General features: G+C 44.4%; 1 protein-coding gene across 1 annotated transcript in view; it reads right to left on the minus strand.

The window, feature by feature from the left end:
- The window catches only part of LOC144828114 (dynein axonemal heavy chain 5-like), a 1,079,012-nt gene that overhangs the window by 83,835 nt on the left and 968,707 nt on the right, over positions 1-26,470 (minus strand). Inside the window, exon 74 of the mRNA XM_078686235.1 lies at positions 1,916-2,124. Within this exon, the coding sequence (XP_078542361.1) occupies positions 1,916-2,124 (209 nt within the window). The remainder of the gene's footprint in view (positions 1-1,915; positions 2,125-26,470) is intronic.

Consider the following 26,470-nt stretch of genomic DNA (forward strand, 5'->3'; position numbering starts at 1 on the left):
GATACACGTCCCCGCCTCTTCCTACGCTCCCACGATACCATTGCTGGGGATCCCGCTGGGGACGGGAATATTATCTACACGGGCGCTCATCACGTGGACAGATGCCGGGGTATCACAGGTGGGCGATCTATTCAATGATGGGCACATGATGTCCCTTGAAGACTTCTGCACAGCACACCACACGCCTGGGGCGATGTTCTTACTACATAGAGGGGTGCGCGGCTACATCACTCGGAATTGGGCACCGGAAGGTAACGAACCAAATATAAATCCACTACACACGATGCTATACCTGATGGGTTCAGGGAGCAATTTGACAAAATGGATTACGAGTGGTATCCATACCGGGAGGGCGATATCGTTGCAACTGTTGAGAGAAGTGTGGGAGAGGGATGCAGGCCGAGTGTTTCGAGATAAAGAGTGGGAACGTGTTCTTAAATTCCCCAAGAAAGTTTCGCGGAACCCAAAATTTAAATTAATTCAACTTATGAATCTACACCGCGCATACCTCACGCCTCACCGACTACATGTAATGTTCCCCGCCACGCCAGATTCCTGCCCCCGGTGTGGCATGGAGGTTGCGAGGTTAATACACATGCTATGGGAATGCCCGAAATTGGGATATTTTTGGGCAACAATACACAACGCCTTACACAGAGTGTCCCCCAACAGACGGTACAACACTATATCCTCTAGCTTACTGGGACCCACAGAACGTAAAAGAAGTGTGGCCACGCGGTTTCCTGACCTCGCACTGCTAATGGCCAAGCGAACTATTACCATGAGGTGGAAATCGAGCAGGCCACCTGACCCAGAAGTGTGGAGGGCGGAAGTAGTGAGGTGGGGTAAGGCGGAAGGTATGGCACTGCAGACCGAAGAGCGAAAAGGCTTGAGAAGGATTCCTATATCGCTCGAATGGAACACTGTAATGCTATCCTTTGAAATGACAGATGAGGATGCTACCACGGTGAGCTCGTCTATGGATGACTGAGATGGGACGAATGCTTTAGGACCACCGCTTCCTTTGACTCCCTCATACATCCAAATGGCAAGGGACGGCAGCTCATGCACAGTCACAGGTGCACTGTATAGGAAGACATTCAGTTAGGGCTGAAATGTGTTATGTAGGGTCCTAGAGCGATTTGCGACAAAGGATTGGAGTAACTAAGAGAATGATGCAGATTGTATCGCCATGTATATATATACCATGATATGCCTAAATAGAAGTGCCGGGGGAGGGATGTTGGGTGGGGGGAGTTGGGAGGGAAGAGTTGGGGGTCGCGAAAAAGTGTGAAAATAAGAAAAGGTAATATGAGCAAGTACAGTATTATTGAAGTATATCGCTGGAACATATGACAAAACAAAATGGAATGTACTGTAATACTTGTGTAATTTTATCCTGCAAATAAACAGTTTAAAAAAAAAAAAACAAGCCTCTCTGCTGCGTAAACAAGCCCACGGCACAGTATGGTTATGGATTCGCAACTAAAGGATTGGCTGGCAAGTGAGGGTGGCCGATGATGACGCATGACAGCCTGGGTGGTGTGTGAGGCCATCCCTTACAAATGTTGAAATTTACTGGCCTATCTTTGTCTAGGACACAAGTTGACATCAGTGTCCACAACATATAGGTAATACCCAAGTTAAGGACCATGTTCTAATTTTGGCAGTCTGGTGAGGTCACGTTTGCTACTTGTGATTTACAGTGCGTTGTGGGAGAATACAAACGCAGACAGCCAATTCCTTGCTCTCGTTCCCCCGACCCCCTTTATTTAGGGGATCATTGGTCATAGACTTCGACATGTTTATCAGATATAAGTCAATCAACCTTATCTTTATTTCATTCATAACGTGACGCACATATAAGACCAAAAAAACTAAGCTGGGTGGGACGCTTTAGATTTTTTTACTTTACCTGTGGGTTGAAAAATCCTGTCATCCAAAACTGATTTGGGCGCCCCTCAAACAGCCAGGTGTGAAACTGCTGATTTCTTTCTAGGAGCTCTGTGAACCAGAAGCCCAAGGTCGCCGATTCCCAGGAAATTTTGAACCACAGTTTTGGAATCCTTGCATCGTACATGTTATCAAGAGCATCCCTCAAGTCTTCAGACATGATAATTGTTCCTGGAAGAAAAGAGAAGTATTTATCAGCATTTGTTTTTACTTTATCTTACAAATGTTTTCATGGACCACCTCTCTGAGCCAACAGTTGTCTTAAATCTGAAGGTTGTAAGCAGTTTTATCAACGTGTTCCTAGCAGCAATTTAACATAACATAGCATAACGTAACATAACATGTGTACTTGCAAAGCACACGGTCACACATGGGCATCTAGGTGCTCAATAACAGATGATTAATGCTTCCCAACTTATTGGTACTCATTTTACCGACCTCAGAAGGATAAAAGGCTGAGTGAATCTACCAGTATTTTAAGGTTCCTAGACATTCAAAGGGTTAGTGTGAGAAGTTGGCCTGGTATATGCTGTACACTAATTAAAGTGGGCACCCTGTACCAGTCAAAACAACCCTTATGGTGATTTAAGAGGTCAAAGATAACCTTAGAAAGCTATCCAAGTGGTAGCTGTGGAGAGCAGCCTTCAGGCTCAGCCTTGAAGGAATGTTAAGCAGCTTGTCTCATCAGAATGTAACCTTATAGTATTGATTAAATGAAAGGAAAACCACACAGTAGTAATAGTTCAAGTTCAAGTTCAAAAATCTTTATTCGATTGTAAGACTTACAATCATAAAAGTACAATTTCATAAGTACACTTTTTAAAAACAATTCCAAACAATACATTTCATGTGGCAAATAAAGGACACAGAATACAGTACAAGAAAAAGAAGGTACAGTGGGCACTATGAGCATGAGCAATATAAGATTAAAAGACATAAATTACTATATTGGTTAAAAAATACCTAAAATATTCACAGCTTAATTATCCGTCCATACTTTTCCTAAAACAAATGGCTTTTTTAAAAAAGTTACAGACAAATAGAGTACAGTCACAATTCAGTAGTTGTAGGTAGTAAAGTGCGGGCTTAATTTGAAAAAAATTCAGTTTTTTAAGACACGGTTTAAGGTATAATTTCCGTGGGATAGAATAGTAAGGGCAAATAAAAAGAAAGTGTGCCAAGTCTTGAGGAGACTTACCGTCGCAGCCACAAGCTGGCAACACTTCACCCCGTTGTGCCCCACTTGGTACCGCCAGTAGAAGATGATATAGGTCAAAACGGAACCTTGTTAACAAAAACCGTTCATAACTAGTCATAGGCCATGTCAAATAGGGCTCCGTTTGTGGACAGGTTTTAAGTAATAGGTGTTTCCTGACACTAACCTTCTGTATCTCGACCTCTTCTCTGTCTGTACATCTTACCAATAATATGGCGTTTTTTACCAAAACGACATCAGGTTTTGTGATCAGGTTGGGGGCATAAAACAAATCAGAACGGCCAATTGCCGACAAACAATCCCTTATATATTTTACCCACGGAATTTTAAACCTACCGTCTAACGATAAGGCCTCTTTCAATAAGGCATGTGTGAGTGGAATGTCGGTATTAAGCCAACAATTCAGCCAACACAAAACCGGGTTTACGGCTATTCTGTCACTTAGATATGGGACCCCCAGCTCCTCGTGTACGGAATAATTCCCAGTACCCCTTGGCAGCCTCAATATCTTTTTCAGGGCGTTATTTTCTGCGACCTCTAGGTCTTTTATCCTACAATAGCCCCAGAGCTCGCTACCATAACAGGCAACAGCAACACTTTTTGCCTGATAGAGTTTGAGCAGTGCGGCCGTGGGGCAGTTGACAATTTTTTTCCCAAAGCCAAGAATGGCCGCATTTACCCTTGTTACTTCGCCCTTCTTTTTGGACACTGCGGGGCCCCACGTTAATTTATGGTCTAAAAGGACCCCAAGGTATGAGAAAGAATTAGTTAAAGGGATTTTCTCCCCATTTATACTAAAGGAGTCAGTTTTCCGGGAACCCTTTCCTGTTTTCATGACGTAGGACTTGGAGTTATTTATACTAAGGCCACGTAACTCCATAAACTTAAAGAAGGAATTTAATAATTTTTGCAGACCGATTGCTGTCCTAGATATAAGAACCGCATCGTCTGCGTAGAGTAGCACAGGCACCCCCTTGCGTTCAACAAGGGGGTAGTCTGCTTCTGTGTTTAAAAGAAATTCCTCCAGTTCGTTTATATACAGGTTAAAGAGGAATGGGGCCAAAATGCAGCCTTGTCGAACTCCCCGATTTATTCTGAATTCGTCCGTTACTTTAAGGTCTTGGGTGTAACGGACGTTAGCTTTAGTGTCCGAGTGTAAGTCGGCTAGGAAGTTGACAAGATTCCTCTCTACACCCATTCTCAACAAGGTGGCCCATAGTAAGCTTCTGTCCACACAATCAAAAGCGGACGACAGGTCCATAAATGCCATGTAGACAGTTCCTTGTCTGGCCAGGGTATATTTACTTAAAATCAGATATAGGTTTAGACATTGCGTAATGGTCGAGTGGCCAGGTCTAAACCCATATTGTATAGGTGAGAGGATATTATTATCTTTAGCCCATGTGGATAGCCTATTAAGGATTACCCCCCCTACCACTTTAGCTACTGAATTTATTAAAGATATCGGCCTGTAACATAATGGACTGCTGCGATCGCCCTTTTTAAAAACGGGGACTATGGTCGATAGGCCCCACGTTTTTGGGCACCCCGTTATAGCAGCTGCATTTATTACTGCCGTAAGGACGGGAGCCCAGAAGGGGATACTAGACTTAAACAGGTCCGGTGGTAAACCATCCGGGCCCGGGGCCTTGTTGCTAGTTAGACCCTGGATCCCCCTTACAACCTCATTTACTGTGAAGCATAATGGGTTTACAGATGGTGTTAAAAAGGCGTTATCTACCCTATGCTCATTACTCTTAAAAATTGTGCTGAAGTGAGACACCCACTCCCCTTCTGAAATACTTGTACCTAGGACTGTGTCGTTTGGGTTATCAAACAATGGTTTGTTGATAATTTGCCAGAACTTGCTACTGTTCCCCAGCACTGTACTATCAAGGAGAGATTCTATCGTATTAGCCTTAATTTCCTTTTTTCTTACGGCTAATGCTTTCCTATAAGACACACGAAAACTTTTTATCAGGTCAGGGTGTCTAGGTTTAATTTTTAAGGCGTTCTTCAGGTCTCTGCTTGCCTTTGAGCAGTTGCGGTCAAACCATTTAACCTGCTTTCTGCTGTGCCCCTTTATTGGTGCTGTTAGCATAGTACCAATTTTAGAAGCCAGTCCCGCAAACCCGATCAAAATATTCGTGGAGGATGAATCAAAAGATGAGCATGCTAACAGCTCCTCCTCACATACACTATTTATTTTGGAATATAAACTGTCTTGGTTTATCATTGTCCATTTAATACGGCGTCTGCCGTTTATGCAACTCAGCGTGCCTCGATCAGTGCGAGGCGGTCGTTTGGTAAACAAAAACCCACCCAAGCTAATAGCTAAGGGGTTATGATCACTATATACACTGAGGAGAATGGTAAATTGCAGAACCCTTTGTGCAAGATCTGAAGAAAGAATTATATGATCTATAAAGGATCCCTGACCATGTCCTTTGAAGGTTGGAATATCAAAGATTTTAGTATCAGGAACCATGGACATAGCTACTGTTAAGTTATTATCATTCACTAAGTCATTTAGGTTCTTGCCACCCCTGGTGTGAGAGAAGTGAAAACCTTCAACACTGTTACATCCCAAGGAGCCCATTGGGGTGGAGCCTGGATTACCACATGGGTGAATGTTAAAGTCACCAACTATCAACAGGTTCCGGGATGAAGTGTGTATGTTTTTTCTCAATAGTTCTGTTAGGAATATAATGTTACAACCACCATTACTATTATTAGTATTATAGAAGTTGACTAAAGTCAAAGCGTTCTTGCCATTTTTTAAATCAAGCATCTGAATGTTGGGATTATCATTATGACATATGCTGATTTTACAGAGCAAACCCAGGTTTATAAAGGTGGCCAAGCCCCCCTTTGCTCTGCCCCTAATCGAGGCAATCGCTGGAGTGATAAAGCTTAAAAATCCTTCTATATGGACGTTTTTGTCCTCCAACCACGTCTCTTGGAGGCACACAATGGAATTTTTTTAAATAAATGATAACCAAGCTGAGTCACATAACTTGTCGGCCAAGCCAGCTATGTTCCACGAGATTAAGTTCACACAATCGGCTAATGCTGGACATGTGGGACTTTCGCTGATAGATGGTGCGGAGGTTGGGGTTGGTATCTCAATTTGTGTTATCCCCGTATCCACAATACTTGCTGCAACCGGATCTAATAGCTCTCGAGTTGGAGCATGAACCCCATACAAGACAGGAAAATTGGTAACTATGGATGGGAGATCCAGGGATACAAATGATGTACTAGGGAGATCTTCATGGCAACCTATCGTACATACACCCTTAACAACATCACTTACAGAGACACTATTATTAAACATTATAGCAGGTAAAAATGGTGAAGACACCTCGTTGATCCTAAAAGGCATTGTGGATAAGTCAGCGGGTGAGCTACTATTCATGTCGGCATGTATTACAGCAATATGTGTTTCTGTTTCATAGCGGCAAATACCCTTCTCTGCCTGTAGCCTTGTAATGCGGGGAACAATTTCATCTTCCCCAGCACCCTCTACACACCTTAAACATCAGTCACAATCCTCTAGGCCGCTAAAGGCCTCAAACCTATTATAAAGCTCTAGAGGAGTAAATGGCATCAGATGTGACATGCTACCCTTTGCTTCTATTTTGTGGGTTAATGGTATCGTGTTCCACCCCTGCATTGCAGGTGTCGGAGCTAGATAGGGCATGTATGCAGGATTCAGTGCAGACTCCATAATTAGGGACTGGGGGTAAAATAGGTGCTATTAGTTGGGTATTGTGGGGGAAGTACAGCAGATCTGGGGTAGAAATACGTCAAAGGACGTGGTACAATACAACTATTCTCGTTGGCAAATGGCCAGTTCAATATATGTTGTACTGCTTTTCTGTCCCTAAAATGTATGACCACAATGTCTCCCCCTATATCCTTTACTCTGCCCCCCAACCAGGACATGCGCCGAACATGAACTATTTCGCTGTTTACCAGGTTGGGTTTAGGTCTGTACAGCGAGAGCCAATGCGTTATTTTATTTTTTAATTGAAAGTATCCCTCTCTTTTTCCTTTAGTCAATTCTGGGACCCCAGTGAGGACAACCACGCACGGTAATGCTTCTGGTGGAAGTTCCATAGGCAGTGTCCTAGTCTGATCCCCTCTCCCCCGGGTAATCACATTTCCATCGGGTCTAAGGTGTCTATCCGGGAGGGTACTAGGTTCCCTGATCAGGGTATTAACTGTGGTGGCAGAATTACTGTCTGAGGTTGCAGCAGTTGATCTTCCCTGGGCTATTAATAGTTATGTTGACAGGAGTTTATTTGAACTGTTGCCGTCAGGTATTGTCACAGCCGCATGTGAACGGGTAGGGGCAGCTAGAGTTGCTACAGCTGCCTGGCTGTTGACAATAGAAGATCCAAGGGGTGTAGGGACGACAACATTTTTTATGGGAGGGTGCATTATTGTGTTAACTTTTTGTTGTTGCACTTTTGAAGGCCCTTCTGACTGGACAAAGTTCCCTAACTTGGTCAGGTCCTCCTCTATTCTACCCAACCTTGACTCCAACCCTTTAAATCTTTCTGCCATTGCGAGTGTATAGGTACGTACAATCAACTCAATATTGTCCAAAAGAGACTTAAAAGAAGCCGGTTGTAAGTCTTTTTCCATTTGGGTATAGAAGGTATCTGGTTCTGTAGTTGCTTGAGATAAAGTTATTGGGGTAGGAGAAACGGCCACTATTACTGGTTTAATGACCGGGCCTCCCAATGACGTTATAGCGTCGATCTTCGCTTTGTTGCCAAACTCTGAGTGGCTTAATTTGGACTTATTTGCTGTTGTTGTTTTCCGTCTCCTTTTAGGCGGCGGGGGCCCAATCATTTTAAGTGACAGTGGCCTCAAACTTTTTCCTCTTACAACTTTGCCAGATCTGATTGTAGGTGAAATCAAAATCTTGGAAATGTTATTGGGGGCATTCGACACAGTTAGTGAGTCTTGTTGACTTTGAGTAGGTGACACTGCTGGGGCTAGACAATCTTGAAGGAGCAGGGGCACGCTGGCTGTAAGTAACGAATTGTCTGCTGAGGTGATAATCAGATCATCATCCAATGTGACAGACATTATGGGTTCAGAAAAAGTTCTGTTTTTTATACGGTCTATTGAGCGGCGGCGATCTGCCCATTTTTCTGCTAACAGCAGCTCCTTGTTACCCTCAGGGGCGGGCTTCAAAAAATAATCGTCCAGGGTTCTGTTTAACAAGCCCATGTTTTTGTCTGCACCCGCAATGGTAGGGCTAGTAACAACTGTTGCCATCATACGTGGGAAAGTGGATTCAGGGTCAATAAAGAAGTGAAGCACTACTTACGAAAATCAGAGACCAGGACCTCTGGCCCAGCCCAGCCTCCTCTGGCCGATGAGGGCCGTAGAGGGCCCGCCCTTTGCCCGGGCTTAGCCCCGGACACGGCCCCGCGCGCGGACCCGCGACGCGGGAAGGCCAGCCCCTTAAACAGCGCCTCCGGGCGCCAAGCCTCGACGCGACTTCCGCTCGTGTCGCGGAGGCTTCTGGGAGTTGTAGGCTCAACTCCCCCGCTCTGCGGCAGACCCGGTGTTGGAGGGCTGCGGCGGGGGGAGGAGACAGCAGGCGCGACGGTGGAGGCTCTGGACCCCTTTCAGGCGAGGCTGGTGGCAAATCTGGGTCCCAGGATGCGGACAGGCGAGCAGGAAGGCAGACAGGCGAGCAGGTAGGCGGACAGGCGAGCAGGTAGGCTCGCGCGCTGAAACACAGTTATGCGCCAACCACACAGTAGTAATAAAAATGTGTATTTATTAGTATAACACACTGAAAGTACGACACAGTATCTTCTATACGAAGATACTCGCAAAGCACAAAATAATGTAGCACAGAAACAATTGTAAGTAGCACTAATTCACAGTGGGCTCCGGGGGGAGACCCCAACCATATACTAAAATAGTGGTATAGGAACTACGACTCGAGTCAAGACAGTGTCTAAAGGATGAGGATTCGCTGGGACCCTAAGGAAATACTCAAGGTGAGTAAGTAAGGACCCCATGGAGGATGGGTGGTGTGGGAACAAGACTGCGTGCGCCGTACAATTCTATTGGAGAGTTGCGGTTGCAGTTTTGAAGTTTAAGGACCCTTCTGAGTGGACTCAGAAGAAACCCAGAGGAACTTAGATAGTTGGAGAGCCACTCCACCCGTGGATACTATAGTAATAGAGTTACCTATCCCAGGGAAGCCGGGTGCATAGGTCTGAAGTGGCGTCGGAAACCGCTGTTGATCTCTATGGAGGACTTCAAAGAAGAGCCACTGCTGGGAAGAAGAAAAGTGTCAGTCGGAATCCAAAGGTGGATTCTTGTTGAATTGTACCTGAAAGAAGAGGAGACTGAGTCTGGGTCACTCAGGAGTGACCAGGGGCTCAGTAGATGAATGCCCACCGATGTCGGGTGCTTCAGGTGCGTTGAGGGGTTTCTTGACTCTGCAGCTACTGGGACCAGGAGATGTAGAGGACAACCAGGAGCCGAATACGAGCTGTCCCACAAAGAATGCCGAATACTGTGGGGTCAGTGTCCGGCTGGAGCACCAACAAGCCTTGGCAACGGCAACCAATGCAGAAGGTCAAAGAAGATTACGGTTTGGACCAGCAGGGTCCAGGAGACTCACTGAACACAAGGGATTCAGGGCAAGCCTCAAGCAGCCAGGAGAGCCCAAAAAAGCAAAAATGATCCTCAAGAGGACCCACAGGCCGGAGGCAGAGGAGTCGCGAGGGGACCTCAAGCAGTTTCACAAAGCAACAGCCCACGGAGCACTCAATGCCAGAAGGCTAAAGTTCTTTAGTGAATATGGTGCCAGAGGTTGGGGCTACTTGGAGCCCAGGGCAGTTGTTTTGGAAACACCATCAAGCATATGCACTTGCAAAAGTACGCAGTGCACAGAAGTACTGGTATTGCAGCCCCGACGAGGGATTCTGACCTCAAACTTGGTGAAAGGTAAGCTCGGACCTCGAGGGACTAGGAAACCCACCTCTTATGTTGCTGGAGCATTCAGAGTCCATAGGAGCTTGGCAGCAGCAGACCAGGCAACTGTGATGTGGTGCCTGCGGTTGCAGGGGAGTGATTCCTTCACTCCAAGGGAGATATCTTCAGCTGTCCTTGATGCTCCACAGGTCCTGTCGAAAGCCTGTATGGTGCAGAGGCTCAGACGATGCTTTGTACAGAGTGGGAGACAAAGTCGGGCCCAAACGAAGTCCAGAGTGTCCAGGCGAAGTTCAGTGGTGTCTGGTTCAGAATCTAGTCCACGTCAAATCAAGGGTCCCACAGCCTGGTAAACCCTTTTGTACCCATGGGAGAGTGTTGGACAGATTCAGGGGTCTGGATAGTGGGGAGGTTACTCCCATGACCTTTGTCCAGCTTCATGCCAGAGCAGAGCCAATGGATCCCAGGACAGGTTTGAACTGGACTATGCATAGGGACACCAAATGTGCCCCTCATGCAGACTTTCAGTCGCTGGCAAGTGCACCCACCCAGGCCTACTACACTAAATCCTGTCTAGGAGGTAGTCACACCTCCCTGTGACAGGATGCCTATTGTTCTGCCTTCCCCTGCTCGAGCTTGTCTCAGCAGCAGGAGGGTAGAAATGTGTCTCTGGTCGGCAACAGCTATTACAGGTATGGTAACCTGAATGCACTGTGCACTGTTCAAGTTGGAGAAATATGGCAAAGAGTTACAAGAAGGTAAACTGCGTAAATATAAAAGGGACATGATCGATTATAAGCTTAATGAAGGTTATACATGGGCCAAAATATATGATTTGACCAGAAGAAAACAAACACGTCATCAGAAGAGAGTATTGTGTCTGATAAAGAAGTGTCCACCCGCAGGACATCTGCGCAATCAGTTATTGCTCAATTACAAAGTGCAGGAACATCCACTGAATCTGGGAAATCACCACAACCAGTACTAACAGTACCTTTTTTGATCACAGGCCCCAGATCAGGGTCTACTACCAGCTCCAACGAGCCGAGACACACCAGGAACATCAGAAAAACAAGGAGAGGACTGAAAAAAGCGGATGGTCACTTCGCAGCGGCAAGACAGTAGCTTAGTGATCAATCTATCCTCCACACAACTTACACACCAACAAATGAACATGCTGAACAAGGGCAGGAAATTTGTCCCGACTAATAAAATGAACACATTGGAAGTTGAAGCTACTTTCTACAGATTAATGAGAACATTAAGATTACAACACTATTTTATCAAAGTAGTGACCGCTCCAAACGCATCAGAAGATAGTTCACCATCCATGTTTAAACCATGTTTAAACGTAAAAGCACGTATCTGCCGCTGTTTTCACATAAAATGCTGGATACATTCGAAATTATGATCCACAAAGATTTGAAAAATCTCAACTTGGAAGCAAATAAAGGACACAATCTACCACACATGATCAGAAAGCCATCATAACCATAGCTAACAATCCACCCATTCCTTTACAACCTGCGGATAAGGGAGGTGCTTTAGTGTTAATGAATACCACTTTGTGCCATGCTATGGTCAAGGCACATGTGAATGATGATAACACGTATCGGAGATCACACCATGATCCGACTCCACAACTTCAAGGCATTTTGGAGGGCATTTTGCAGCATGCATTAGATAATGAGTGGATTAATACACAAACAAAGACCTACCTATCCACTAGAAACCCTCAGAGGCCGAAGTTGTACATGATACCGAAGATTCATAAAAATGTGAGGGATCCTCCATTTCGCCCTATTGTTTCAGGGTGTGGGTCAATATTTGATCTACTCAGAAGATACGTGGATTTTTACCTTCAGCAATTTGTGCAAAGTTGGCAATCCTATCTCAAAGACACTACTCACTTTTTACAGAAACTACAAAAGGTGGAAGTTTAGCATTCAGAGAACGTATAGTTAATCACCATAGACATAACAGCGTTGTATACGTCCATACCACATGAAGCAGGACTTGAAGCAGTGGAATGGGCCTTACTCCGGATGGGAGACATTGGCACTGATAAGATAAAGTTTTCATCCTTCAATTATTTAAGTTTTGTTTAAACCACAGCTACTTCGTATGGCAAGAACAGTTCTTTGCACAAGTGACTGGGACCTCCATGGGTTTTTCGGGGGCTCCCATATATGCTAATATTTTGATGGCCCAAATTGAGTACCTCAATATCATGAGCAACCCAGCCTGGTGGGGGAAGATTAAAATGTACAGTCGGTATATAGATGATATCTTTATCAGCTGGACAGATACAAGAGAAGATCTTGTTCAGAGGATTGACGGATTAAACATAATAAATCCCAGAATACAATTCCCCTATACTATAGATGAACAATCTATCAATTTCTTGGATGTATCTGTTAGTAAATCACCCTCTGGGACACACTCTGAAACAAGCATTTACAGCAAACCAACTGAGTGCATAATGCTCTGGCATTTACTAGCTTTCACCCAAGGAGCTTGATTAGACATTTGCCATATTCTCAATTCATCAGGATGAAAAGTATATGTTCAGATCCTAACATTTGCTCACAGATAATTGATGAATATAGACAACGGTACCTAGATCGGAGTTATCCCGAAGCCATATTACAAGATAGCGTAAGACTAATGGAAACCAAGGAACGGTGTGACCTGTTCACCAAAAAGCATAAACCAGATAATAACAGAATAGTATTTGTGTCCAAGTTCAGCACCAGCTCACAAGCGATTAAAAAGATGATAAACACCAGGTGGGAACTTTTGGAAAATGAAGAGGATTTCAATGGAATTTTCCTGCTAAAACCCCTACATGCGTACACTAGGGATAGAAATCTTCGCACCATTCTGTCTAATCCTGTTAACACATGGATGCGATGCAAGGGACTAAAAAATTTACCAATTGCATACGCTGCAATAATATGATACTTGGGAACACTTTATCACATCCCTTGAAAGGCAAAAAAATACAGTTATGACACACCGCCGATTTCAATTCAAGTAACGTGGTTTATTGTATTAAGTGTCCATGTGGCACAGCATATGTTGGTAAAACTGATCGCAAACTCAAAGTTCGGATCACAGAACATAAAAGCAAGATAAGGACCCAGAATACTACATCAAGTATCACACTACACTGGATGGAGGCCAGACATACTATGTCTCAGCTCAGGTTCCTGATCATAGAAAAAGTGATGATCCAATCAGGCATTGACAACACTAAGAAACTACTCCAAAGAGAAATATATTGGATTAAATATCTGGATACCATGATACCTAGAGGTCGGAATGATCGTTTGGACATGAGATACTTTCTATGATCATGTAGACAGTAGGTTATTCAGTGCACACACATATCGTGAAAGAAAACGAAGAGGTATCGCACATCACTGTTATACAGCTCACACATACATTTGACTGACAAGAAGGCGTTCATCTCCATACCCCGATTGAAAACATCAAACTTTTTATCAGCGGTGGTAGGAAGCACCTTTAATCACGTAGATGATTTCTAGCACGGGAGAGTGTCAGTGTTGACGCCTTGTTTATATTTGGGCCGTTTCACATCAATTTATTGCGGTTTTTGCACCCTGTTTGTCCTAATGGGATTTTCATGTGAGGTCAGATATAGGCATGCTAGATTACATCTCCGTTATTTAGGAGCTCCGATGTTGCTTGTTATATTTGATGGCGAGAATACCAGATACATTGCTCTGGTTGACACCATAGGGTGTTTACAATGTTAAGATGGCGACTGTAAACGTTCTGAATGGATTGGTAGTCCGTTTTCAGTGTCAACTGCATTTTGGGTATTCATTGGCCGGTTTGTGCATGACGCTCTATGTACACACCGAAAGAAGTTTCACGGCCGTCTGGCAGTTTCGGCAGCATTGACGGTAAGATGAATACGCCAGGGTAGATTGAACAGTTTTGACCATCAGGCACTTGCTATTGTGTGAATACTTATGGGAGTTTGTTTACTTGTAGGCAGTGTTTTAAATGGAAAAAGAGAAGTTCCGGTACTCACCAAATTGATTGGGGTAGGCCTGGGAGGGGCGTGTCTGGGGGCATGGCTTCGAGGCAGCCTTGTACACTATCAGTAGTTTCTTCTTCAATGTAAAGTGCCCTTGGCCAAGTTCTGCTCATAGCTGTAGGGTGTAAATGGTGTTTGTTGTAATTAAATATAGCGAGAACTTAGCCCGAGGGCATTAACATGAGAAGCAGAAGTTTTACAGACTTTTTTCAATGGCACAAGGAGAGTTAAGTGATTTGCCCTGGATCACAGGATGTTGAGCCTACGCTGGGATTTCACCTGTGCCATGAAAACAAAAAGTATGTGTTCATGTAGAACTTGTGATTCTCATGTAAAGCACTTTAAGGCCCACCTGCCAAGTTTGCACTATATATAACTGTAAAAATGGACCAATGTGCCTTGCACAAATGAGCTGAACTTGGCCGAAGGGCGTGAGGTGCTCTGACAGACAATGGTGCTGCAACCTTTGCCTATAACTGACAGCGCTACAGTTCCAATGTCGAGAGCTCTAGCTGGCAAACTACACATGTCTTCCTTTCCTGTCACGCTGTCAGGGTGTGAGCAGGGCCGGCCTGTAGCATGGGTGAGCTGGGCCCAGGCCCAGGGCGCCAGTATTCCGAGGGGCGCCGGAGCTGTGTGCATTAAGGCAATACAAGCAGCAGAACCCCTGTCATCTTGAAACCACCTTGTACATTTCCCTTCCTCTGTCTGACTTGCCAGATTAGAGTTGTTTTAATCCTTTATGATTAGGCTTTTGGGCAATGTTTTAACACCTTATTGCCCCATTCTTCATGCTCCCTTCAGCGTCTCACCCCTGCTGAGACACACCAACAGATCCATCACTGTGAGGCAGCTAAGCTATCGGTGATTTAGGTGAGCTGGGGAGGTCACGAGGTGTTTGGGTTCAGGGGGCAGTCACTGCTCATCCAGGGACTGGCCAGTCAACTCAAAAAGGACCCCCTTCTGACTCATTTCAGTCTCTATTAGCAAGGGTGCCACAGTTCTCTTCGCCTTAGGCGCTATCTTAACAAATGCCAGCTCTGAGTGTAGGGCTGCAGCCACAACCTAGCGCCGGAATACACTCGCCATTAATTGTCACGCGCCCATAACCCAGAGACTGACCTCAGCATGCCTCTAGGAGAACCAGGTACTCTATTAACACAAGGAGAAGTCCAGGTACTCAGTACCAGTGAGTACTGGTCCATTTAAAGCACTGCTTCTAGGATAGTACCAGAATACCATTTGAGTTTAATGAAACGCAAGGGCACCACAGTCTGGCAGGTGGGCAGATGTTTAACTTTTGCGGTGTCCGTAAATGTTTTCAGGTTCCAAGAGTTATTATAGCAGTGACACTGAATTTCGTATGTTCCAGGAACGGGCATAAACTTTTAAGCTTAATCACAATCTGGCTATTCGTTTTATTGACCGTGCAGGTGAGCACATTTTCAGTATAAGCCTTTTATAGCATTATGACCAAATGGATTTTTAGATGACACATGTAATTTCCCCTACAGGACGGTCAAGATGGTATTTCATACTCTCGCCACAGTGATTGAGGTAACTCGCTAGAGTCTAGCACATTGAGTTTAGTCTAGTCACGAGTACACTGTGTTTTTATTTCACTGGACTCCATTTTATGGAACTGACAAGTTGTCTACACAATACGATATTCACATCAGTATCACCAGAGGGGGTGCTAGTGTGCCTCAGGTCAAAAGTGTAAACATTATTTTGCATTGTTCTGTGGACACGGATAGACCTTTTTATGTACATTGCGAATTGGGTAATGAGACTGTTGTGGCATCAACTGTTAACAATGACAACTTATATAGTACATTATTATTTTTCCTTTTGTAGATTGGGCCCTGAGGAAGGGACAGCAACGTCCCGAAATGCATCGGAAACTTATTTGAAAATGATATGAACAGAGCTTTTAATGATGATGACAACAGCAGTATTGTTTAAATACATGAAATAACAATGTATTATATCTTGTATTTCATCTCTGGTTTATGTTTGGAATTATTTGTAATGTTATGAATATATGGCTATTACAGTCTGACAAATGACTATCGAGTTTGATTATACTGTTTTATTGTGTTAAAACGTTCACATCGGACTATGTGAACAGTGCACAGTGCACTCAGGTTACCATACCTGTAATAGCGGTTTCTTATTCCATACATTGTGTTGACAGCAAGTGTAGCACTGTTGCATCCTTAATAATAAGGATTAAGGACACAGATTATTGACCCTACTTAGTTAAATAGGTGTGCTCCTCCAAACCAAACAAATTTCTGGTCAGCAACAACCATTTTGGGCTGCCCGGGACTAGAAGGCTGGTACCGGGAACACCAGGAACCTCACAAAGCTCATTTCTGAGGGGTGGAATCAGAGAAATCTACTAGCCTCCTCCTTGTTTTTAAATTGGTCTGTAAAAATCCCTGCAAATGGCTCCTTTGTCCATCCATGTGTCGTATGGATGCAGCATGCATGTACATTTTAGTGACACCAGAGGATACATGTAAGGAGCTAGTGCGACACAGGTGGCCATAGCCACACTGGTCTGAGAGCGGACTGTTCAAATGCACATATACTGTGTCTACCTATAGTTTAAAGATGCATGTTGGGACAATAATTTCTCTTGCTTGGTAAACAAGTATGTACACTCGCCGAGTGCCCGATCTCATGTGAGACAGTTATCATGTCTTTTAGTTTGGCATCAGCATCAATGTAATGTAGAGCGGGTGCAGAGCCCTAGGTCAGTGTGGGGTAATGCAAGGTTTAGAATCAGTCTGCGAAATGAAATGGTGAAAAAGTGTACCTCATATTGGGCATTGGGCTACTGGCCATGCCCTTAGTGCGTCACATAAAGCAGTGGTGGCAGCATATTGTGCTTTGTGAATCCTTAGTGTGATCCTCATGTAAATACTGCTTGTACCTGCCTGAAATGACTGCCGCAACAAACCCTCCTGCGTCTCTTCTGACCTTATCTCCCATTACCCCCTCCCCTCCCCGCTCTACTCTTCTCCACTTTCCTGCTTCTGACCTTTGCCCTCATACGTCCTGGCCCTTTAGTCCCCTCCCAATCTATCTGTGAATTTTTCCCTCATCATTTAAGATCTAGCTATTTTTTCAGACGCCCGATGGAGCTGCCTGGTTTAGCTATAGGGGAGACAGGCCGGGGATTCACTCCTTGGACATCACCTACCCAATCGGTCTTTTGACAGACTTCCTTTCATCTCTCCCGTTGTCTCCTCCCGCATCCTCCCTCTATTTATGTCTCTCCTTCTCTTTTCTCTCAATGTATCGAGACAGAAATATTCTGTCTGATGCCCGATGGAGCTACCTGGTTTAATTATAGGGGAGATGGGCCGTGGATTCCCTCCTTTGGTCGTCACCTACCTAGTCGGGCTTTAGACAGACTTCCTTTCGTCTCTCCTTGTTGTCTCTTCCCCTATCCTCCCTCTCTCACCTCCCTCTATTTATGTCTCTCCTTCTCTTTTCTCTCAATGTATCGAGACTGAACTATTCTGTCTGATGTCCGATGGAGCTACCTGGTTTAGCTTTAGGGGAGAAGGGCCCTGGATTCTCTCCTTGGCCGTCACCTACCCAGTCGGGCTTTAGACAGACTTCCTTTCGTCTCTCCTTCCCTTATCCTCCCTCTCTCACCTCCCCTGCCCCCTCAACCACTTGTATCTCTCCTTTCCCACCTCTCCTAATTGTATTGCCTATTTTTTGATGTATTGTGTAATTGCTGATCTTTTTCTGTTACATTGTTGATTCTCATGTAAATCACTCTGATACCTTCGGGTCTAGCCAGCGCTATATAAAACTCTTTAAATAAATAAAAATAAATCTCTGAGTCAGAGAAAGGCAGCCTATTGACTCCTTTCATGTAAAGTTCTGCTATAATATGAAACCTAGAACCTTGCTTTAACATTGTATTTGTGTGATGAGAGCATGAGTGTGCAGTGAGTATAAGCACGTGTAGTAGTAGGATACTGTGCGTTGTGAAAGCTTGAATAATACAAGTGGCGTCTGCTTTGTATGGCCTTTGCTTATCATGGCACAAGATGAAGGATGCAGACATCTACCCCAGACAGTGGACGTGTACTACACGCATTACTGTGGCTGGAGGGTGGAGACAGTACAATGAATTAAAGATGGATGGAGATGAGACTTCGCTTAGAAAATCAATAAGGACCTCGTTACCAAAGAGCTGCTGGTTAGTTCTCCCTGAGGACTGCCATTTGGAAGATGTAAGGTGAGAAGTAGGACTGCCGTTTCTGTTGTCCAGCTAGTGGAACGTTTCTAGGGAGGGCATGCACGTTTGTGTCTGTGCTGCTTCAGGAAGGCTGATAACACCCAGATGCAGAGATCTCATGGTTCATTGTGATGTTTGTTTAGAATACCTTTGCTTGGAACTATCCCATTGCTCCTTGTTTTGAGAGCTAGCACCTTGCACAAATGCTATGTCAGAAGAGGAGTCAGGAAATGATATTTGAAAAAGAATCAAACCAAACCAGTTCTGATGCCTCCGAAAATAGATCCACATCCCCTTAATTGAAAGTGTGTGATCTGCAGAGTATATGAAGACCAGCTGTTTAACCGGCATATTAGAAAGTATAATTAACCTACCAGGCAGACATTTTTAATATGCACCGAAAACCCCTCCCACTCCCATTTTTCTCTCATCATTTTGAGTATAGAACTCAATGATCCCATGTAATCCATAGGTCGCAGCACATCCATTCCGCAGTGGAACAGGATGGACCCTATGATGAAGCATCCCACCAAGGGGCAACCCTGATGGGTGAGGGTTATTTTAGAAAACCAGGAGTTTTCTCCCCTTCCCGTGAAGGGTTAGCATAAAAAGTATGGACAAGCTCTTTTGTTTTCTGAAGACATACGTAAACAGGAGGATGAGCCCCTATGAGATATTCCTCTTATCTCCCCCGTCTCTTTTGAAATATCCAGGGCTGGTGTCTGCCTGAAATATGCACTTTCTGCTGGAGGATCCGAGAGTCTGCCTAAAGTGCCTAAATGCCTCCCTTCCTGCTTAAAGAAGGAGGGAGTATGGCTGGCCATGGATAGACTACTGATGAGAAGAAACCCAATGTTTTCCTGTCGGGAGAAGCATCCAGAGAAAGCTGACGACCACAGACAGTGAAGGCAGGAGGAAACCCATGCTTTAGTCCTCCAGTTCATGGGCCACTGAATGGCTCAAACATGTGACAGAGTGGAGCCTTTGGGACCTTCTGCCTCATGAAATTATTCAGGTCTATTCTCTCAGTTGGATGACCTCGGCATCCAGGTCGCCCCTCACCTTCCTAGTCCTGATGAAGACCAGTGTTTAAGGCATTCAGTGGCCCCTTTCCCTCCCCAGTTGTTGGGTCAAAACGTCGACACTCTTTCATTAAGCCTGGATCGTTTTGATATTTGTACAAAGTGGCAAAAGTAATTTAACAACTGGACCACTTCCAGAGGCGATATATGTTATTAGACACTGTATACCAGACAGGCTTCCATGTACAATATTATGATTTGTGAAAAGGTCTAAAGGACCCTCCCCTCTGTTTTATTTTCCTTTTTTTGACTCCTTATGCACACGAGCACCTTCTTTAAGCACTCATCTTTATCACTTTATCCATTTGTGAATCTAAGAGTTTTTGATATAATATGTAAATAAGAATGCTGTTTGAGACTGACTTATAAGTAACTAAACTTTCAGAAATGCAATTATGTGTACGTGTCTTTATCTTCAAGTTTTGAAATCTTGTCTGCTGCCCTAACCTCCTGACTGTGGATGGAATCTACAAGACTGTTTTTCTTCTTTTCGATATAGTGGTAGGAGATCTTTTGATATATTCAGTTCTCCTATGCTTCTTGTTGCTTTTTTTGATTGGACCATTGTTTGCATGTATCACAATATTTTTCTATTAAACAAAGAGCTGTGGGTCTGATATATCTTAATTTTGGCGAACTCCATAACCGCAGTAGGGCCCACTCCCGAGTCCTGGAAAGGAGCCACTATAATTCCTGTGTATAAGAAAGGTGACTATTCACTACCATCGCACTACAGGCCAACCAGTGTTATCGACTGTATTAAAAAATCTTTTGTCACTGTGTTCTCGCCAAAATACACAACTGGAGGACAGATGAGTCTATCCTTAGCCCCTTCCAGGCGGGCTAAAAAATCTCTGCAATCGTCCAAGCTTTGCAATTTCGTATGATTTATTGGCAAACTGTTCTTATCTGCAAGGGCAACTTAAATGTGGCCTTTGTTGATTTGTGATCAACATTTGACTTAGTGCCCCATGCTAAACTTTGGCAATCACTTATTGATATGAAAATGTCACCACATCTTATATCATTGGTCGCTTGCCTTCACAAAGGGAACTTTCCCCAACAAAGGTGGGGGAACCTGGCTGAGATTACATAAAAGATGAATGTAGACAGAGGTGTCCGTCATGGGCGTTTGCTTGCCCTACCTTATTCTCACTTTACATTAACAATATTGTACCCTTTTTAACCCAAACGGATTACGCTGCACCTACGTTGGCCCACAAAAAAACCCCAATTCTTTTATTCCCCGACTATACCCTCTTGATCTCCAAGACCCCCAGCACCCTCCAAAAGCTCTTGTAATGCTTTCAAGAGTTTTGTACTGGAGATCAATACGGAAAAGACAAAGCTTATGATGTTTAACCCCCACAAAGTTTATAGAAGTGGTCTATCTTTGGAGGGGTTCTTTTAGCTTCACCTATCTGGGTATCACTTTCAGCAGCAATATGGCATGGAAAACATATCTTATCAAAGCGGTGATAGAGCGCCATGTTATTTTGAAAATTGAAGGGGTGCAGTATAACCACTCGTAGTCAGCACCCGCATATTTAGAGGACTGTATTAACGTGTGATTCTTAGACATGTAGAACTAAACAAGTGTACTGCAAAGTGTAGAAGTGTGCTCATATCATTTGGAGATTAATGTAGTTGCCAGATCCGAGAATATGCCTTAAGTTACATAGAAATTATTGCTTTGTGTTTAAGATTTTGCATTAGATTTGAACGTGCCATATTAAAGTTGCACGTGTAGGTTGCCTATTAAAGAAACATGTGATGCTAACATGAGAAGGAATAATGTTTAGAAATGTAGTGAAATACTGCTTTAGAATGGTTTAAATGTAATGCTTACGTTGCTTTATTAGAAATGCATTTAAAAGTAAAGGCCTGAGACATGAAATCCCCTGCAGAGGCCTAACGGTATTTCCTAGTTGGCTAACAGTACAGGTTTGAAAAATGGTTTCCATGGGAAAAGGCTCCTTTCCACAGTTGAATTCGAAATGTAACTTAGAGCGTGTGTAAGATTGTTTCTCATGCATTTCTTTTGCAGGTGCAAGGCCACGTAGCTTGTTAGGTAGAATAATCCATTGTTTTAGGAGTTAGGCCGAATAGGAATGAGAACGAAGGGAGTCTACTTTAATGTACAACTGCAACATTTGGCGGAGAATGTGTCTGGGCCCCAAGGACACAGCAACAGTTTTTGGAAGAAGATGGACCTGTACTGGAAAAGTACGAGTGGCTGCACCTGTTTGAAGAGGGTGTGCTATGGGCGTGTTTATTACTTTTCGATTTTGTATTAGGGAAAGTGCCCCGAGGGAAGAGGTTCAGTTGTAGTTGTAGTCACAGGCGTAGTTGCGGGTAGCCGTGGAAGGAGTTGTGCTGAGTTCAGTCTAATATGAGGAGAGGTAGAGGTTTGTGCCCTCTCAATTGTCAATAAAAATTCATAAGAAAATTCAGACGTTCTTAAGAAGTTGAGCGTGCTTAAGTTTTATTTCATTTTTCACAGTATAGTAGGACTGCCGACACGTGTTTCGCCCAAAGGGCCTATCTGGGCCGTGGGCTTTTTCAAGGGAAAATCAAATGTCCAGTCAGATTCGTGATTCAATGAGGGCCGTAGCCAAGGTCTCTGCTTCCGGGAACAAATCTGAGTTCAGTCTAAGGCAGTCCAGCTGGAGATGTAGGCAGAATAGGGGGTTTTAGTGGGAACTAGTCAGGAGAAAGGAAGGAGCATCTTAAAACTCTTTGGCTACTTACCTGGAAAAAGTGAATGGGCTTCTTAGGGAGCCTTCACAGCTGACACCTTTTTCTCTTGCCTGGGAGGTATGTTATGTAGGGATGTCACCTTAGAGTTAGTGTAGGGACAGACTAATCTTTATTTCCCATTGGAGCAAATGCAGTCAAGTCTTCAAGTGGGAACAATCACAGTATGGCTAATGCTTCTTGAACTTACTCTGCTTTTCATTTTGAGTCGTTTGAGACAACTGCGTAGGATTATGTTTGTATTAGTGCCAGTTTATGTCTTGAACCTCTAGCTGAGGTGCTTGTATGGCCAGTTATTTTTGGCTTTGTAATAAATCGTTTAACTTTACTTTGTAGTCAGTGGTCCTTTGGATTGGGATGTATTTGGTCTTTGGAAAATTGTCATAAGTATGAAAATAGAGAACATCCCTTTACACTTCTGTGCAGACAAAAGAGATTCAGTCGGCCAGGGATTCTAAGGATTAGTAAGGAAAAATCTGTATGAGAATCCCAGCGTCATCAGCGGCTTTAAAACTAAAGCAAATATCTGGAGCAATTCACAAAGAATATAATGCCTCTTATTCCAAACTTATTCGGTCCACAGTCCAAATATTTGAAGCTAGGGGTCTGGGGATGGCCTTAAATGGAGCTGAACTATGGGGCCATTCCAATCTTACACTACGGAAAACAAGTTTTTACTGAATTTGGCTTCCCTTAGAGATGGGGCTAACTAATGGCCACAGAGAGAAAACAGTCTGTTCCCCTAAGTGATGCTGCCTGTTCCCATTTAATACCCTTTCTTTCTTTGTCTACTTCCTTTGCTGTTGTCCCCTGAACCTCTCCCCCTGCCTGCTACACCGCATTGCCCCCTGTCCTTTGTGCCATTTGACTAAGCACTCCTTCTCCCCTTGTTGGGGAAAGATCCAATAGTTATACTCTGGAGTCTCAGCGAACCCGCTGAGAGTGTCCACAGCGCCGAGGGAGCCACTCACAGTAGAGGTATGGCACCCCTTGCCAAAGCACTCCCTCTCCCCTTTTTGGGGAAGGATCCAGTATGTAGGCCTTGGAGTCTCAGAGACCCCTCTGAGAGAGTCCACTGTGCATAGGGAGCCTCTCGCAACAGAGATGGAGAAATGATACCACTTCCCCTGGGATCACAGCTTCCTGGATTTTGGATGCAGCTTTGACTCATTTACCAGTTTGTGTCCCCGTCACCCTCCCCCACCTCGTTCCATGTTGTCTCTCACCCACCCCCCCTCCTATTCTCCCCCTCCATTCTAAGTTTACTTTCCCTGGGATCACAGCTTATTGGACTTTGGACGCAGCTTTGACTCGTCTTACGGTTTGTGTCCCCGCCAATCCCCCTCCTCTCTTCATGCTGTGTCTCTCACCCTCCCCTCCTCCATTCTCTGTCTACTCCCCCTGCCTACTAGACCGCCTAGCCCCCTGTCCTTTTGTGCCCTTTGACTAAGCACTCCTTCTCCCCTTGTTGGGGAAAGATCCAATATTTATACTCTGAAGTCTCAACGAACCCGCTGAGAGAGTCCACATACCAACAGGTATGGTATGGCACCCCTTGACAAAGCACTACCTCTCCCCTTTTTAGGGAAGGATCCAGTATGTAGGCATTGGAGTCTCAGAGACCCCTCTGAGAGAGTCCACTGCGTATAGGGAGCCTCTCGCAACAGAGATGGCGTATTGATACCACTTCCCCTGGGATCACAGCTTACTAGACTTTGGACACAGCCTTGACTCGTCTACCGATCTGTGTCCCCATCACACTCCCCTTCCTCTTTCCATGCTGAGTCTCTCACCCTCCCCTCTTCTTCCTCTCCTCCATTCTCTGTCTACTTCCCCTGCTCCTACTCCCCTCCCCTGAATCTCTCCCCTTGCCTGCTTTTTCCCTTACGTATGTGTCCTTTTTGTTGTCTCGACCTTACATGTAACTATGTTTGCCAAGCTCTAATAATTGAGTAACCTTTGTAACAATGTAACCTGCAACTATGGTCTGACACTCATGTGAAGCGCTTTGATACCTCAGGGTCTAGCCAGCGCTATATAAAATCTTTAAAATAAATAAATAAATAAGACTTTGTCCATTATTGTAGTGGAGGAAGCTGTGGTCTACTCCAGAACTTTTGCAGGATGTCAATAAAGCTGGCATTTGGCATCTATTCCCTGGCTCAAACACATCAAGTTGTCATTAAAATTTAATGGGGCACCTGAACTTTGAACCTGAGCATCTACTATCTTTCTTCCTTCCAAAACTGTCCTAAAAAATCTTTATTGGGCAGCGGTTGAAGCAAAACGTATTGTAAGATCAGATCTTTCCACCCTAACACAATCATTTTTAGGCATCAAGCATCGAATCAGCTACGAGCCGTATTGGAAACTTGTGAACGTCTCCTGTGCCAGAAAGTTGTATTCCCAAATTAGAGTGGGTACCTTGCCATTAAGAGCTTTTACAAAGAATTGGTTGGATAAAGCAACTGACATTTATCCTGCTTGCCAGTTGCAGGTTGAGAGTGTCCTGCATGTCTTTTTCGCATGTCTTGCTTACGGCCAACCACGTAAGTTCTGGCTGGCCCCTCTTCGCTGAACAAGTCATCAAAGCCATTCAATGTCCCTCCACATTTTAAAGTCTGATTGCTCCCCATCAAACACTATACCTCTTGCTAAATTTTTAGGTGCTATGTGGATTTTGCCCAGGAAATTATCTTCTGCTTAGCAATTATTTATTGTATTTTGAACATGTACTCTTTCTTTTATATCTATTTATTGATAACTGTATACTTATACAGTACTACATGTACAGACCTTTAGCATCATATTTTATCTATATTCTAATTATGTTGTGCTGTAATATTATGGCCCTGGTGGCCGAAATAAAGTTATTCAAACGGAAATGGATTACTGATATGTGCTCTGCTACTCAGTGGCTGTAGGTCAAAAAAATTCAACTGATTACATTACTCCAAGTGTATGGAAAAACTGAAACAAGCAGTACATCACATTTTAAAAAACCCAAAATATTTTATTATAATTTACAAAACAAGGATCATTATGTTAATAATAAATGTCACCAGTTAAGTCAGACAGTAGAAAGGTGATTAGCCAAATATGGGGACTGCAACCATTTGTTGCAGGAGGGTATGTGATGTATGGATATGACTGCAATAGCTGTGAATAATATAATGGCCCTGATTTTTAGGTCTCGCCCTGCGATTGCAGGCCAAAGGCCTGCAGTCGCAGAGCGAGACTATTGTCATCATTCCGGCTTTCAAGGACTCAAGGGGAGCCGGAGAGGACAACAGACTGTCACGCGCACGCAGCAGCAGCCTGCCAGGATCAGGTCACGCGCTCCGATTCCGGCAGGCTCTTCACAACACACATACAGCCCCCCCCATACACACACACATACATACATACATACAGAACCCCCTCCCCTCCCGCATACACACACGCCCGCATACACACACGCACGCACACACATAGCAGAGAACCCCCGGCACTTACACACACATCCCCTACCTCGTCTCGGCGTCTTCGCGCTCCCTTGCCCCGCTCCTCTGGTGTGCGCGCGCACCACTAGTTTCGATTCCCGCGTCGGCTCCTCTGTGGTGCGCGCACCACAGGTTTCTATTTAAACAGCCAATCAGGAGGCAGAACTCCTTGCAGACATGCTCCCTCTCTGGTCCGTTGTCATTTTTAACTGCGTCATGTTTACCTTTGTCTAGTCCTTCTTTTATGTCTTTGTCTCTACACCCTTCCACCAGTTAATCTTTAGAGTAGAGCTTTTCTTGTCTGTGTTGCTATTATGATGTATCGCAAAAAAAAAAAAACTAGAGCGACAGCTAGTAATGTAGCGTGGGCCTGCACTCAGTGCCCCATTGCGAGTGGGATTAACCTCTCGGCAGAGAAAGCCTTCCTAAGATGGCCGCTAGGTTGCACTCGCTCCTTAACCAAGCCTGGCGTCGAGCCCGGTGACGGCGTCAGAAAGAGACTCCAACCAGCGCCGTTCATGGTGCAAGATGGCGGCCTCAGGAGGAGAGTTTCATGCAACGTGATCAAGTTATTCGGCAATTAACATTGGTGTGCCGACCAGCAGGGATCGGTAGAGCCGATCCCGTGCCTTGCCTGATAGCCCAATGCCTTCGAGAACTTAAATGACA

The sequence above is a fragment of the Lissotriton helveticus genome, chromosome 4_1, assembly GCF_964261635.1.
Source record: "Lissotriton helveticus chromosome 4_1, aLisHel1.1, whole genome shotgun sequence".
NCBI classification, from domain to species: Eukaryota; Metazoa; Chordata; class Amphibia; order Caudata; family Salamandridae; genus Lissotriton; species Lissotriton helveticus.